The 16,943-nt window shown below is 33.5% G+C and overlaps 1 protein-coding gene across 3 annotated transcripts in view; it reads left to right on the top strand.

Moving 5' to 3' along the window:
* Nucleotides 1-491: 491 nt before the first annotated feature.
* LOC102583905 (uncharacterized) overlaps nt 492-16,943 on the top strand; it is a 38,412-nt gene continuing 21,960 nt past the window's right edge. The window contains exons 1-10 of one of the 3 annotated variants that reach the window (XM_006340493.2): nt 492-689; nt 825-902; nt 1,898-1,947; nt 2,069-2,122; nt 2,309-2,361; nt 4,804-4,876; nt 5,336-5,397; nt 10,746-10,814; nt 11,944-12,049; nt 15,272-15,333. In XM_006340493.2, coding sequence (XP_006340555.1) covers nt 552-689; nt 825-902; nt 1,898-1,947; nt 2,069-2,122; nt 2,309-2,361; nt 4,804-4,876; nt 5,336-5,397; nt 10,746-10,814; nt 11,944-12,049; nt 15,272-15,333 — 745 coding nt within the window. In that variant the 5' untranslated portion in view covers nt 492-551. Of the gene's footprint in view, nt 690-824; nt 903-1,897; nt 1,948-2,068; nt 2,123-2,308; nt 2,362-4,803; nt 4,877-5,335; nt 5,398-10,745; nt 10,815-11,943; nt 12,050-15,268; nt 15,334-16,943 lie in introns of all 3 variants that reach the window. The other 2 variants (XM_015304035.1, XM_015304044.1) reach the window with 2 other exon arrangements.

The raw sequence follows: 16,943 nt of genomic DNA, 5'->3' as shown, positions 1-16,943 counted from the left end.
TTATACAAAAACGCAAATGTATAAAATGCGTGAAAATTGTATATATACATATATTTTCGTTCCCCTCTCTCCCCTCTCCCAGATCTAGCTCGCCACTCTCCCAGATCTTGTTGTCTCACTGGCCTCTCTCACTTGCCCAGTTTTCTTTTGCCTTTCTCTCTTTCTCATTTTATACATACACAGATTATACAACCAAAACATATTATACAACTGCTTTCTTTTGTATATATATATAGCGAAATATACATATTTATATTTGCTATGGAACGCAATTATGCAAATTTTGCTATAACATACAAATATGAATTTTGTGTTTGCTATATGTGAAAGTTGCTCTAACTAATACAAGTATAACTAATACATGCATTACTAATACAATCTATTGATATTATTTTTATACACTTTACCAAACGACCCCTTACTGTTATTATTATTTTATTATATACATATGAGAACCAATACAAGTATATTCTAAGTTGACCTTTTGATAAGTTTGTCAAAGAGTATACAATTTGACCTTTTGGTGGTGGGGCGGCTTTGAGCAAATAGCAATGCAGAGTCGAATCTTCCCGGTGAATCCCTCTTACACACTGACACAACCTCATTCTCCCTCTCTTCGCCTTTCCATCACGATGAGTTCCTTCTCCCCTAAAGTTTCAGCTGTTTCCATACCATATACCCAACTAAAGGTGACCTTTTCATTCATGGAGTTTCCTTTCAAAATACAATAACTATAACCAAAATATGATACTGATGGTCTTCGTTTTTGCAATTCAATTTTGTCAAATATGCTTATTTTTGTCACTTGATTGTGGATCAAATAGGACAAAAATGCTGATTTATCGGCAAAAATAGAACAAGGTTTTGGCCCAAATGGTCTTGGAATTCTATCCATATCCGAGGTAACTTTTCACCGCTCCAATATGTTACTAGTATTCACTTCTTCCCTCAAACTTACTTTTCTTCTGCTATTGTGAAGTTTTCTGATTCACTTCGAAAATATTCGAATTTGACCATAGTAAAATACTTGATGGATTTCTTCATTGGTTTGAATTTCAATTGTTTGTTCTTTTGTGCAAGTGTTTACAGAAATTAAGTAATGTGTTTGTCCTTCAGTATCTTTTAAATTCATATCTATATACATACCCAGTACCAGTGGTGGAGCCAGGATTTTCGATAAGAGGGTTCAAAATCTGAAGAAGTGAACACACGAACTAGTCGAAGGGGGTTTGACATTTATTATATATACATAAAAAATAATAGTAATCATGTATATATAGTAATATTTTCCGCCGAAGGGGGTTCGGATGAACCCCCTAAGAACATGCTGGCTCCGCCCCTGCCCAGTACCCACACACATTCTTATGGGTGATAAAATCATTTGTCTTGACATGTTGTCAGCAAATATATATATATATATATATTGACAAGAAAGAGTTGCTCGGATGGTAAGCAACCCTACCTTCCAATTCGAAGGTTGTGAGTTCGAGTCACCAATGGAGCAAAAAGGATGAGAATTCCTAGGGAGGGGCTATCAGCAAAAGGTTTGTTAACATATGTATATTGTCAAACATGATGCATCTGGTGCTATTTTTGCATCAAAAGGGAAAGGATAAACTAACTAGTTGGTAAACATAAGAGAGTTAATATCAGAAACATAATTAGCACGTAAAGAGGGATCCAGCCTAACCAACTCAAGATCTAGACAGATTCAAAATCTGAATATCGTAAGATCTGGACATCTTGTAGAAGTTGGTTGAAGTCTCATAAAAGCCCAGTCTTGGAGTTTTTGAAGAGTATTGATTATAGAAGTGCGTATTGTATCTGTTTCATGTTCACGACATGAATGTGAATTTACTTTTCTTCATACCTCTTTTGTTTTTACTATATTCTCTAGGTTCCTGGTTATTCACTGTGGCGACGGAATCTTCTCCACCTTGGTCCCAGGTACAAAATTCAGACGTCAAATATTATCTGTATATCAAAGATAGGTAGACGCATGAAATTGTATGTGTATAGGAAAATATTAGTGAACTGTTCATATAATCAGTGTCCTCTTCTTCAAAAGGTTAGCCAACCTTCCTGAAGATGTGAAAAGGGAGCTTGAAGACCCTAATAGCAGGTGAGCCATAATCTAATGCTTTATTTTTGTTTCTTTGATCTTGAATATCACCAGCTTTTTGCAATCTATTTAGAACTCCAACCATATCTTTTTTTTAAAAAAAATATGGTTATGCAGTTATGCTTATGTATGTCCATGTATTCTCTTTGACCCACATCTTCAACAACTTTTGGCAATGATGTTTAGGTACAACTTTGGATGGAGTCATGGAAAAGAAAAGCTCGAATCCGGAAAGCTAGGTAGGAGTTTGCCTACTAAAATTTGACTGTTTTGTTGTTTCATTCAGCAAATAGTCTAGCACACTAGATTACTCAAACAAACAAGGTGTGATTTCTAATGAAGATGAACTCATCACTTAGTCAAAGACTATAAAGGGGTCATTTGGTAGAGTTTATAAGAATAATGTTGTATAAGGTGGATTATTAGTAATGCTGGTATTAGTTATGCGGACATTATTTCGTATAACATCGTTTGGTTTGATGCATTAGAAATAACAAGTCTTTCATAACTTCTATGAAAAATGTTTGTTTACCAAAATACCCCCACACTCTTTAGCTTTGGAAAATGGGAAATGTCTCAGAGAGGGATTTGAGGGATAGTTATGTCATTAATCAATCTAATGCATGTGTTGAAACCCTTTGTATTACTAATACATGAAAATCCATGGTATTAGTAATGCACACCTCAATATGCAATAGAGTGTACATAGGCTAAAACTATGTACCAAACAAGATACTAATAATACACAAAGCTAATGCATTTTTTTTTTCTAATACACTCAACCAAATGACCCCTATAACTAGAAAAACGCCAAGTGTAGGTTGGTGTTTTAAGTGCAATATGCAATTCAAGCATGCTTTAGTAAAGAAAGGGGCTGGTGAAAAATATAAATAATATCATGTGAAGAAAACACAATTACATAGATATAAATAAAATCATATGGACCAAGAAAGAAAAAAATGAAATTAAGTGAAATATATGGAGTTTACCATGTTAATCATATTCAAATCATTTTGAAATTGTTATTAGTACAATATTAAGTTTCTATTTGGATTAGCTTGTACTAAATCCTATATTATATTCCTAATTACTAACATGCTAATCTTAATTGTCCATGTTGCTTTTACCAACTTTATTTATTTTTCGGTGTTGGCCTTAAAACATGGAACTAATGGCAATTGAGGCACATACTTTGATGTTTGAACTAGAGTACTACCTTTGCGAGGAGAAGCATCCAACCTTCACTGCACCTAGCTTCTAGACTTTAGTGTGCCTCAAGTGATCCTTTAACGACATTTGAACTTAAAAAGATCCACAAAATTTAGCAGTTTAAATTATAATATCAACTGAATCCATAATGGGAATGATTGGTAAAACTGATAGCTAAAGTTACTTGTAGATGTCCTCCTCTCCATGATGTTATTATATAACCCTCTGGTTCTATGTTCCCCTCGACTAGGAGGTCTCACAAATCATTCAAAAGGACATATGAAAAGCCTTCACCTACGATGGGCTATAGGAGACAGATACTATCTTTCAAAATCCTGATGAAATGGATTGCTAAGTTGTTTTATGGTCAAACTAGAAGTACTCATGTCACTGAATAACCCCTAATGAGTATCATCTAACAAGTGACAAGTAACTTATCAAACTAAAAAGAGACTGGAGGTGTAGGAAGGCAATTAGAGAATTTGGTATGACAATGCTTAACCAATGATCACAAACTGTTGTTCCAACACAGTGGACATGCCAGAAATTTTGGTATGATTCTACCAGGTCACCATTCCATGAGCAGTTTGATTGAAAGTTGTCAGAAAATGTGAGAACAGTGCAATTTTGCACTTTATTCCCTATATTTTCGTAGTTCTCATGTAAGTTGTAACCTTTGATGTCGTTGGTGTTCAAAGTAAAATGGAGCATTCTCTGCATATTTGTTTGAACACAAAGTTAAGAAACTCATAAATTCGTCTTTTGTTGCTGGTGGGAGGTGGTAGGTATCTCGTGGAATTAGTCGAGATGCACAAAAGTTGGCCCAGACACCACGGTCCTAAAAAGGAACTCATAAATTCGTCTTTTGTTGCTGGTGGGAGGTGGTAGGTATCTCGTGGAATTAGTCGAGATGCACAAAAGTTGGCCCAGACACCACGGTCCTAAAAAAGGAACTCATAAATTCGTCTTACTTATTCAAGTTGCCGTATGAGTGTAATTGTTAATTTTGGATTTAGATTAAAAGAACACGGGATTAACAAGTCAATTGGGACAAAGAAGTTTGAATAAACTATTGCTGCACAATGGTTGCATTTAGGGTGCTGCAAATTTGTTGTGATACATCTAGAAAAAGTTACCCACCCTCATTGATTACAAAGAGATTGCTGCACAAAGTAAAATAGAGCATTCTCTGCATATTTGTTTGAACACAATGTCAAGAAACTCAATAGTTTACTTATTCAAGTTTCTTAACTTTGTGTTCAAACAAATATGCAGAGAATGCAAATTGCTGGAGAAGTGACAATTACTAATAAGCTATTTGTCTACCATAACATTGATATCTCTTTATTGTATATTATGTGTGCAAATATCTTGGTTTCACTTATTTAACTTTTCCTCAAACATGCAAATTGCTGTCGTTTAAATATATCATTCTGACGAATTTAAAATGTGTCATGGATTTGCCTGTGCAGATTTGCTGAAAGGATCTTTCTATGCAAATCCAATATTAGATGTACCTACGACAGAGCAATCCCTCATTGAACGGTAAATTTTTCACTGCTTCATTCGTAAAGAACTGAGTGAATATAGTGTAGAGTTGAGAGCTGAAGTGAAGTCTAAGTCACACTACTTAGGAAAAGAAAGATGAGATGTAGTTGCTATTCTCTCTGTTTCACTTTATTTGTCATAGTTTGACTTGGCGTAAAGTTTAATAAAAAAATGAAGACTTTTGAAACTTGTGCTTAAATATGCCATGACATTCGTGTGTCTATAGAACTTTTGAAATTCGTAGTCTTTATACATGTTATAGCATTTGTATGGCTATAAAAGCTTCTCATTAAGAAAATATAGGAGTGTGTCATTCTTTTTGGAATAGACTAATAAGGAAATAGTGTCAAATAAAGTGGAATGGAGGGATTACTTTTTATGCTTTTACTTTTGAATTGAGATAAACTGCACATGCATGCTTAATTTTCATGCAGCTAAATTTTAGTTGTGTTGAAGGTATCCATCATATTGTGGGTCAAATATATGGCCTCATATGGCTCTGCCAGAACTTGAAACAGGTAGATACTAACACAATTTTTGTCTTATTTTTTGTTAGTTGGTGGGTTAAAGCTTGTTCATAACTCTGATCAGATACCAAGTAGATGTTTTGTCCTATAATGTCCTGGTATCAATAAGAAATTTGATTACAGGGGAAGCTTGTGAATGCTACAAGTTATCTTTATTATACTTAGAAGGAAGAAAAAATATTATTGTACAAGTGGAGAAGTGGATTCTATGGAAACTGTTATGGTTATGTAACAGTTGGTAAGCAATTTTGTCCTTTTAGGAAGGGAAATTACTTGGGATAGCATGAAAGATAAGGCATCATGCAATTTTTTATGGTTGAATACATACGTAGCCGCTAATACTTGTTTGGATTTTTCATTTAGACATCTGAACTAAGGGTTGTACCTATTTAGTACCTGAACCCAAGCCAAAATATGTCTATTAGACATAATTCGTTGATGTGGGCACTACGCTTGTAACATTAAGCGTGTGATACACTTTTTTTTCCCACTTCTTCCCCTTCTATCTCTTACCACCATTTGCACCGCCATCCTTGACACCCTATTGGCACCACCACCTCCCCTTCTCCTCTCTCCCCGCCGCGATTGTCACTGCCATCCTCCATTACTGGCACCACAACTTTCCCTTCTCCTATACCTTCTCTCTACATGCCGCCAGCCCGCCACTGTCACCACCATCCTCAACACCACTCACTACCAGGATCTTCAAGATTCATTTGAAGAGCTTCTGGCATAGGAGCTTGTCACGTGCTAATACAACAACTTATCACATGCTAATGCAACCACTTATCATATGATGATGAAATGAGCTTATCACCTTATATTAGTTGTCAACCTTACAACAACATAACCAGTGTAATCCCACAAGTGAGGTTTGGGAAGGATGGTGTGTCCCTACCTTGTGAAAGCAGAGGTTGTTTCTGATAGACCCTTGGCTCAAGTAAAGCATATAAAATCAGTAGGATAGGAAATACGATAGATACAATTGTGAAATTAATGGAGAAAAGACATTTGTTCTAGCCTTAGTGGATAGAGTTACGTAGTACATGTTGGTAGACGAAATTAGTTGAGGTGAGTACAAGTTGGCTCGGACATCAAGGTCATTAAAAAAATAATGAAGAAAAGAAATAAGTAGCAAAAATCAATACTCTCCCCGTCCCATTTTATGTGTCACCGTTTGACTTGACACGGTATTTAAGAATAAAAGGAAAAGTCTTAAAACTAGTGATCTAAAATAATCCTTAGATATTTGTGTAGTTGTAAATAATTTCATTAAGGGTAAAAGATAAAAGGAAAATCTTAAAGTTTAGTTGTTTCTAATTATAGTAAGGTGACATTCTTTTTGGGACAGACTAAAAAAGGAAAGGGTGTCACATAAAATGGCATAGAGGGAGTAGTACAATAACAAAAACGGAAACATGTAATAATAAAATCTAAGCATTAGATAGTAGGGAATCTAAAAATGCTATTGATAGGGGAAAGTAGACAATGCTTGACTAGCTACTAACCTTCTACCCTAATCATTGACCTCTGTATCTTCCTATCTAGGGTTTTCTCCTTGGTATATAACAGGTGTGCTATGTCCTGTTTAGTCTCTTCTCTCCAATACTTTTTTGGCCTACCTCTACTTGTCCTAAGATCTACCATAGCCAACCTCTCACACCTCTTCACTTCGTCATTGGATACCGATGCACCTCCTCTTCATATTAGTTGTCAACCTTATCTAGATAATATTAGTTGTCAATGTTATCTAGATAATAATAGTTGTCCTTATCATGTAGTAAGTTTTAGTCCCACATCGGTAGGTAACTTTTTATTCTTAGATTTTGTAAGCCTATACAAAGGCTTCTGGTTGCTGATTAGAGTTATGTAGGGATTAGTTATGCAGAGATTAATTATGCAGGATTAGTTATGCTAGAATTAGTTATAGAGGAATAAGTAATGCGGGGATTAGTTATGCAAAGATTACAATGCATGAATTACTACTTTGGATGTTTGGTTTGTTGTATTAGAAATTTATATACATTATATACTTTTTAAAATAAAATATTTGTTTACAATGCATGATAAATTTTCTGAACTTCAAAAATGAGGCAGGGTAAGGTATATAGTTGGCATATGATGCACTACAATCAAATCCATAAACTTAAGTATGGCGTGATAGAGGGTAAATTTGTCATTTTAATTGTTTTATCCATGTATTAGATATTTCATCTTCTATCCAATATAAAATAATACATAAATCAACTTATAACTTATACATGTTTTATGTGTGTGGGATTGTAAAATGATAATCAAACATCATACTTGGAATGCTGAATTTTGTACAAAACAACTAATGCTACCAAACATGGTATTAGCTATGCTAGTTGTATAGCCAGCAACCCCTTAATGTACACATCTTGAATTTGAGTAATCTTTTATATAAAGCTTTGAGCTTTAGTTTGCTTCTTTTAAGATAGTGTATTTCCTCTTAAGGCCTCATTTGTTTCCGTTAAGATTAAGACGTCTGAATCTGAATAAGCATCTGAATATTAAGATGTGCATTAAGATGTACATGACTAGATCTGAATATACATCTGAATATAAAGATGTGGTCTCTATATGTGAAACACTGAATGATTAAGACGGTTTGTTTTCGATATTTGAAGGTGCATATCAAATTAAATATTATATCAATAAAATATTATAAAAAATTTATTTCGTCAAAATAATATTAATTTTTAATAAAAAATAATAATTTAAATGTTTATATTTGATTTAAAAAAAAAATTATATGATATGCTAATAAAAATTATATTTCAATATAAAAATTATTATAACATGATTTTTTAAAAAGAATTCAACAAACATCTTTTAATAAAATAAATCATCAAACTAATCAATCAATAATAAAGAAGGTTTTACATTATCAACGCCTAACATATGTTCTAGCTAATTAGTAAAGTTAAAGAATTCCTATTGTTTTCGACTAAGTTGCTCGGACTCGGGTGCGGGTATCCGAGACGGATGCGAATCTGAGAGTTGGATTCGGCAAAATCCAAATTTTAAGATTCGTGGGTGCGAATCCGAGTATGGATACGGGTGCGGGGATACAGCTAAAATTTTTCAATATTATAAAAATATAGTTATGAAGATATTCTAAATTTGAAAGATATGTTGTGATAAACTTACATGTATTTTGTAGAATTCAATCTTCCATTCTTCAAGATGAGATTACTCTTCCAATCTGTTTAGTTTACGTGAAAATTTCTTCTTTGTTTTATTTTCTTAAAATTATTTTTATTCTGACAATTAAAATTTAATAAAAATAATAATAATAATAATAATAATAACACCAACACCAACAACAACAATTATAATAATAATATAAAAAACATCCACTTAAATAGGACATTTTGATCGTTATTTTGAAAAAAAATAATAATTATCCAACTAAATAGGGAGTTTTAATATTTCCCATTACACTCCTACTTCTAAACAAATTGAAAAACTTTTAAATTAAAATTATTTCTTTTAAAAAAACACACTAACTATTGTTTAGTTTACGTTAAATAAATATCTTATTTGCTTTTATTTTCTTAAAATTAAAATTTTATTTTGACAATTAAAATTTTAAAATTCAAAAACTATATATATATATAATATTTCCAACTGAAAAAACTTTATAGTTGATGGCTGATGGCTGATTGGATGTTTCTTTTTCTGACACTACTTTACTTGAAGACTTTTTGATCTTTCTTTTTTTCAAGGGTATATGTATTGTGTACATATATTTTCAAGAAAGATTAAAAAAAAGACTCTCTATTTCCTTTACTTTTTGAAGAAAAAACTCTTCTTTCTTCTCTTCTCTTTACTTTTTCAACTTTGTCTTCTTTACGTCGCGTCGCCGGAGCCGGAAACTGATTTTCTCTTCTTTCTTCTATTCTCTGTACTTTTTCAAGCTATGTCCTCTTTACGTCGCCGGAAACTGATTTTTTCTTCTCCAAATCTTTTCTCGACTTCGGTCAAAGTGTCCGGATCGGATTGATCGAATCCGACACGCACCCCGCACCCGCACCAGTGTCGCGTCGAGACGGGTTCGCCTGCAAATATGAAGAGTCCGCGCAACATAGGTTTTCGATGACCTTAATTCAATTCTCTAACTTGTGAACCTGTAGCATCATCCATGCTTTTTATAGCTGATAATTTTACAAAATATACTAATAGTTGTACTGTACAATGGTTCTTCCCATCCAAGACCATCTAATATTTCCTTTCATTCTTCAAAGCTAGGTATATTATTTTTTCTAGTCAATAACTCTAAAACAATACTCGTCTTCTCATCAATTTCCAATTGAGACAACGAAATTTTTCTTTTCATCTCAAAACTTTTCTTTCAGTCGAAATTGAAGATTGAGATACAAAATTACTAGGACTTCCATCATTTTTGTCACCAACTACATCTTCAACTTCATTAGGTGTATTTATATCTATAGTAGTAGATACAAAACATACACCAGGACAGGGATAGGTACAACTTGTTGTAGTAGAACCTTCAAAAAGTTTTGTATACAAATATTGAAAGGGTAGATGTGAAGTGTTCTTGATAAACATCAATACACCTCAAAAAAATTGTTAATATAAAAAAAACAATGAAAACTTACCAGTTCAAAGAGGAAAAAAAATGATGTTTGATTGAGAAAAGAGAGGAAGAAAGTTTGTAGTGAGAGAGAAATAAGCCACACAAAGAGAAACAAAAGCGACGTGTGATTATTTTAGAGCGTATTAAACAAGTCTAGATGTATTAAGACTCTCCTACAAATCTGATTCGTTCAGATCTTTTCAGATCCATTAAGAGGCTTTCTTAAAAAAGAAACAGATGGACTTAATAGGCTTAATCTGAATGATTAATTGGGGTGTGAGAATTTGGGAATTTCAAAAGAGTGGACTTTTGGTCATCTCAGGATCTGACCCTTCTATTTCATTTTTTGTTTGGGCATGGGGATGTTATGTTTAATTGGGGTGTGAGAATTTGGGAATTTCAAAAGAGTGAATGAGAAGAAGAAGAATGCATAAACGTTTTGTCTTTAAAAGCAACTTATATACTCGTATAACCTGATGCTAGATATCAAATATTAAAAAGGACAGTACAAATTCATATCATGTTGCCGCTTGCCTTGTTTTAGAATGCTGAAACAATTCTCTGTGCCTCTGCAATATTCTCGTTCTATGATGCGTCAGTAATATTTAAATATACCAATTTTAACAAGATTTGGTAGTTGGAAATGGTAAAAATATTTTTTTGTTCAGGATATTACCATTGCTGAGTTTTTCAACATTTATGTTTTGCTTTGCAGCCTTTAAAACTCTTGGAAAGCTGATACTGGATGTGGGATTACTCTTGGCGTATCACTGTGATCGCTATGGTACGTTTTTTGTGCTATGTTTGTACCATCTATTTTTATTTCCATGGTTCTGATCTGGGTATCCAATTGCATTCCTACATACAGTCACATAGCCAACTTAAATCCAAAGCCCATTTATGATAAACAATTCCAAATTTAAATGGAAAATTCAAGTTCAAGATACCTTAAAAATTTCAATGTAGGTTGTACTACTCTAGAGGCCTCTAAGGAATTGGCTTGAGATCTCAACTCATCTATAGCTTTCTGTAGTCGACTGCAAATAATTGCAACAGGATCTTGACACTACTTATATCAAAACAACCAACATCAACAATTATTCGACCTTCCGTTGTAAAACCATAATCCAGTGGAAAAGAATTGTGTATTGATAAGAAATATAAGCTGGGTTGAAGACATGATGTATTACGCGTCTCAGCAGTTAGGTTCTTGACTCCCAAAAATTAAAGACGCGGTTCTTTGCCATTTCTACTGGCCTCTATCACGAGAGAAATTATTTAAATTCCAAAAAATTTACAGTGGGATAAATTAAAAAGAAATTAGAATTTCAAAATTCAGAATTTTATTTTATTACAAAAGTAGTTAGGTATGTCCTCTTTCTTTTAGCAATGCTAAGTGGCCAATTGTGAGGCTGCCACTTGGCTTAATATGGAGGATTCTTTCCGTCTTTTTAATAATGTACAAATTTGATTGTTTTTTTCTTTATTGATGTCAAAACCAGTTTCTTCACTTCCTGTCTTGCTTCGTACTGGTTCATGCACTGGCTTCTTTAAACAAAGTAATGGTAAAAGATGTTTGGTTTCCTTGACATGCTGTAAATGTGTCATTAGTCTTTATTTTCACTTTGATTCCTCCTGCAGCAGATATGAGGAACAGTTTTCTTGAGTTTCTCATTTGGAACCTCGACAAAATCATTATGGTTGTAATTGAGCTTTGTTAACAGAATTGCAATAGTCACCCTGATGGTCTAGATTTTGATATGTTTCTACTGTCAAACCGCTTTTCATTTTAAAAAAGAAACTGCTTTTGCTTCCTTATTTTTGTTATGCTTTCTTTTTGTATGAACATTATTGTAGCTTGAGGTGATGAGTATTAATCACATCAGTTTAGTCGCTCAATGCAAATAATGCAGCATCCAGAGAGATGGTGATGCTTGAGGGTGAAGGCCTTGAACAAACACTTGTTCATTCTAGATGTCATAAAGGTCGTCTGCTTTACTATTTTCCAGCTCAGCATAGGTAATGGTCTTTCCCTCTCTATGATTATTCTTTTGGGAAAAATAAGAGAAGGGAGGAATTGAGTGAAAAGCTCAACTTGATTATTTCCTCAAGTCTCTAATACTCGCCCTCAAGTTGATGGATATCAGTCATGTGAGACATAATGGAGCCCTATTTATACACACTACATTACTATCATTTTCCACGTTTGATACTAAATACCAATTCTATTCCTATTTCTATTCTAACACTCCCCCTCAAACTGGTGCATTCAAGCCATATGATCGGACTTGTTGCATATGTAATTAATATGAGAGACTTGGTGAAAATATCTGTAAGCTGATTACTTGATTTCACAAATATTGTAATAATATTTACACGAAGTATCTTTTCTCTAACAAAGTGGCAGTCAATCTCAGTTTGCGTAGAACCTGCTGGCCACGCGACTAAAAACTGTATATTTTTATGAACACTTTTATTAAAGTAACTTTTCATAAAAGTGCTTTTGAGAAAAACAATTTGTGTTTGACTAATTCATTTGAAAAGTGCTTTTTGATAAGCTGATTGTGTTTTACTAATCTTTTTTAAAAGTACTTTTGAGAGTCAAATTATGAAAATGGACAATTTTCAATGCACTTTTAATATTAAGATTATTTTATAGAGAGAAATTATTTTAATTATCTATTATAAAAAAATAATTAATTTTTATCTTTATTTAATCAAAAAAGTACATATTACAAATTTCCAACCAATATTGTACATAGATAAATCAAAGAAAATATTAAATATTGATATAATATTAACATGATTTAAATATAATTACAAACACAAAGCCAAATAAATTAAAAAATCATTCCACAAATTAAAACATAAAATTAAATAAAGAATCTATTGTGTAAAAATGAAAATAAAATTCTTAAATGGAAACTTATGAGATATGCTCTAATTAACAAGGGATATATTAGTATATAAGTATAAATGATAGGGGTACTTTGATTTGAAAAAAACAATTTTTTGATTCTGCTTTTTTTAAGAAGCAGAAACTTTTAGCTTCTTCCAAACCTTAGAAAAACTGCTTCTGCTTTTATTTGAAAGCCGTTCTACTTATTGGTCAAACACTTTAATTTTTTCAAAAAAGTGCTTTTGGACTGTTAACCACCAGGCCAAATAGGCTCTTAGCCCTCATGAAATACCGAATTTGATGTGATATGAAGGACCGCTTGGTTATCACACATAAGTTCCATCTATTGATTTCTCCAAAAACTGTTGAATCCAAACTAGCTCATAGGTTGCTACAATTGTTGCTTGATATTTTGCACCTACATTAGATTGATCAACCACACTCTATATCTTACATTTATAGGACAACAAATTGCCTCCTACTAAAACAAAATTTTCGGATGTAGAACATCTATCAAAAGGTGATCTTGCCAATCAACGTCTGTTTATCCAATGATTCTCATGGCCTCAATCGTTGATCTTCATAGAGTGTTTATTTGTATCCCGTCATGACAATGGATTAACTCAAATATGATAAGTTAAGAAGTTTCAGATACTTAGGGATCAGAGTAGAACCCTTTGCCCCCAAGGCCTAGCTCAAGTGGCAAAAGGTGGAGGATTTGTGGCTTAGGTCGCAGGTTCAAGCCCCACACCATGCAAAGTGAAGCCCGGTATTTAAGTGGAGAAGGGTAGAGGGGCGGGCCCATTATCCACCGAGTTTAGAAGGCTGTGATTGGTCCAAAGGGCGGGTCACAGACGGATTTCTCGGTTATCAAAAAAAAAAAAAAAAAAAAGAAAAGAGTAGAACCCTTTTAACTCTTGGATTACTAGAAAACAAGGGATTAGTTTCCTTTTTGATTTGATTTATTTCTCCTATAAATTGTGTACTCTTTGGATGAATAACACGTGTGGATTTGTTGTCATGTAAATTTGCATACTATTCAGATGAATAAAACATACTCCTCCGATACCAAAATTTACAACCTTATTATTTCTAATATCTAGAACTGGTACTGATTCTGTTATGTAATGGTCTATATCTTGTTGAACATATGTCTACAACACTCGTAAGCAACCTAAGGAAACAAAGATATATCAAGATACAGGGGAAATAATCAAGTCAAGACATCCCATACAATCCTGTCTGATTGTGAACACCCTAACTTTCTTGTTTCCAGTAGTTGCTTTCATTTACTTCGATATTAGAAGGCAATATCAATGAGACAATGACATTGCAAAGTTGATCTTGACAAGAGGAAGTGTGTTTCATTTCAAATTTCAAAATATATTGGATTTTGTGCATATGATATACTGCTATTAGATGCAAGTAAAATTTTACTGTGCATTCTGAAGAAAGAATAGCTGCTTCTATAATGCTACCAGTAAAGGGGCACTAAGCTTTGAATTTCCTTAGATTTAGAAGACATATTCACGGATTAAAATAGACTGTTATCATCTATGTTTCTTAGACTCAGGTGTGGGTATCGGTGCAGATCTAGATGTCTGATTCTTCATCACATAAACTTTAGTATTTGGGGGTATGGATTCCTGTGGGGATACGGGTGCTGAGCCTGAGATACAACCAATAAGTGTAAATTACGACATATATAGTATATATCTCGATTGATTAAAGTTATTGAACTAAAACTAATAAATTTACTTATTTATAAGCATATAATATTTTATGCACACGAGATCTCGCTAAATAGCAAAGCATTGTAATATTTTATATATGACATATAAACTCGAATATCAAACCAAATATCCAATCAATCTATACTTTTCGATCATAGACATGGTCAAAACACCTACAGTAAATTGACCAAATCTGGTGTGGATCTCACACCCACATCCATGTCGTGTCAACACAGGTGTGGCAGGGATTTTGAAGAGTCCTAGCCACATAGGTGATCATTGCAGCAGTGACTTTCTGTAGACAAGTGCACATCTAGTTACAAACTGACAGTTCCCAGGCGAGCAAAAGCTCAAGGCTGTCATTCACATTAGATTTTTGCTTTATGTCTTCAATGCTGCTTGAGTAGTCTACTGGAGTTTAGTTTATTCATACAATAATATTTTATGGCCTTCTGTTGGCACACATAATTTTTTTTAACTATATTGATTCTTGCAAAGGTTTAGAATAAGTAAACTCCAATAATATAAATGCAATAATCAAGGGATGATACATTGATTCAGAATATTTGTAGTCTTCAGCTAACGAAGTGTACAACTTTCTTGCAGCAGCCCCGCCCATGCTTCCATGTCATCATGGTGTGGATGGCATACAGATCACGGTTCTCTTACGGGTACTTAATTTTTTGAAATCCGCTTTTAGTAAATTTCTTGAATTGTAGGTACATGTAGCAAGATGGTATTACAACTGCATTACAACTCAATCAGGAAGTTGAATAATGTAAAAAACTTAATTAATGTTTAAAACTTGGTAAATGATTTACAGTCACCACTTCACATACCATCTAATCAAATGGTATTCCTCAAGGAACTCCAACTGCAAATTTTATCTGCCTGTTATTAGTACTAGTTTGACATTAAGACAATTAGCTGGTCATTCGTAGTGAAAGTTAAGCCTATAACGATTTTAATAAGTTAGTGTCAAGCTGCTTCATCTCTGAAACATTAGCCTAGAGAACCATGGATAGTGATTGGTATCGTTGATCATGCCGTATTATCTGATTTTGTTGAGTATTTGTCTGTTTGATTCTGTGTTTTTAGGTATATGGGTAATTACCAATCAGTTGGTGATCTTGTAACTGTAAAAGACAGGTTTGTAGTGATGATGTGAGAAATATTGGAAAAGAATATTATTGAATTGTTGTTGTGTCTACATTATTACATTGAGACCCTATTTATAGACCCTAGAATACAATCCTTTACCAAGTAGGATACTATTTACTATTCCTATTCAATTCTAAATAGGATTGTATAAACCTATTCCTATTCTACTAGGATTGTATAAACCTATTCCTATTCTAATAGGATTGTATAAACCTATTCATATTCTAACACTCCCCCTCAAGCTAGTGCATACAATTCATGTACCTAGCTTGTTACAAATGTAATTAACACGAGGACAGATGAGGGACTTGGTGAGATATCTGCAAATTGATCAGTCGACTTCACAAAATTGACAGTCAATCTCAATGTGCTTGTCTTCTCATTAAATACGGGATTTGATGCATAATGTCAGTCAATATCAATGTGCTTGTCTTCTCATTAAATACGGGATTTGATGCATAATGTCAGTCAATATCAATGTGCTTGTCTTCTCATTAAATACGGGATTTGATGCATAATGTCAGTCAATATCAATGTGCTTGTCTTCTCATTAAATACGGGATTTGATGCATAATGTCAGTCAATATCAATGTGCTTGTCTTCTCATTAAATAAGATTTGATGGCTAAAAGTGGTCACAATCTAAGAAATAAATTATATGGGTAGGGTCGGAATGATGTCACGACCCAACTAGAAAATATAAATTATATAGGATAGTTCGAATTGATGGAACGACCCCATTGAAAAAGAGAAATAATATGGGTAGGGTCGGAATGATGGTACGACCCTACTGAAAAAGAAAAATTGTATGGATAGGGTTTAATGATGGCACAATCCTATGCAAATCAGATTTGAGGAGTCACCGGAAAGACGAATGGAACTATGCAAATCAAATCTGAGGAGTCACTGGAAAAGACACATGATGCTACGCAACTCAGATATGAGAAAATGGTTATAAGAAAGTAGTCACCGGAATGATGGCACGGTGCTACAAAAATTAAATATGAAAAAGTAGTCACCGGAATGATGGCACGGTGCTACACAAATTAGATATAAGAGAGTAGTCACCGAAATGATGGCACGGTGCTACAAAAAATTAAATATGAAAAAGTAGTCACCGG

This window comes from Solanum tuberosum, unplaced genomic scaffold (assembly GCF_000226075.1).
Source record: "Solanum tuberosum cultivar DM 1-3 516 R44 unplaced genomic scaffold, SolTub_3.0 scf00019, whole genome shotgun sequence".
Taxonomy (NCBI): Eukaryota; Viridiplantae; Streptophyta; class Magnoliopsida; order Solanales; family Solanaceae; genus Solanum; species Solanum tuberosum.
The sequence above is the reverse complement of the archived record's forward strand: the minus strand, read 5'-3'. Positions and strand labels throughout refer to the sequence as shown.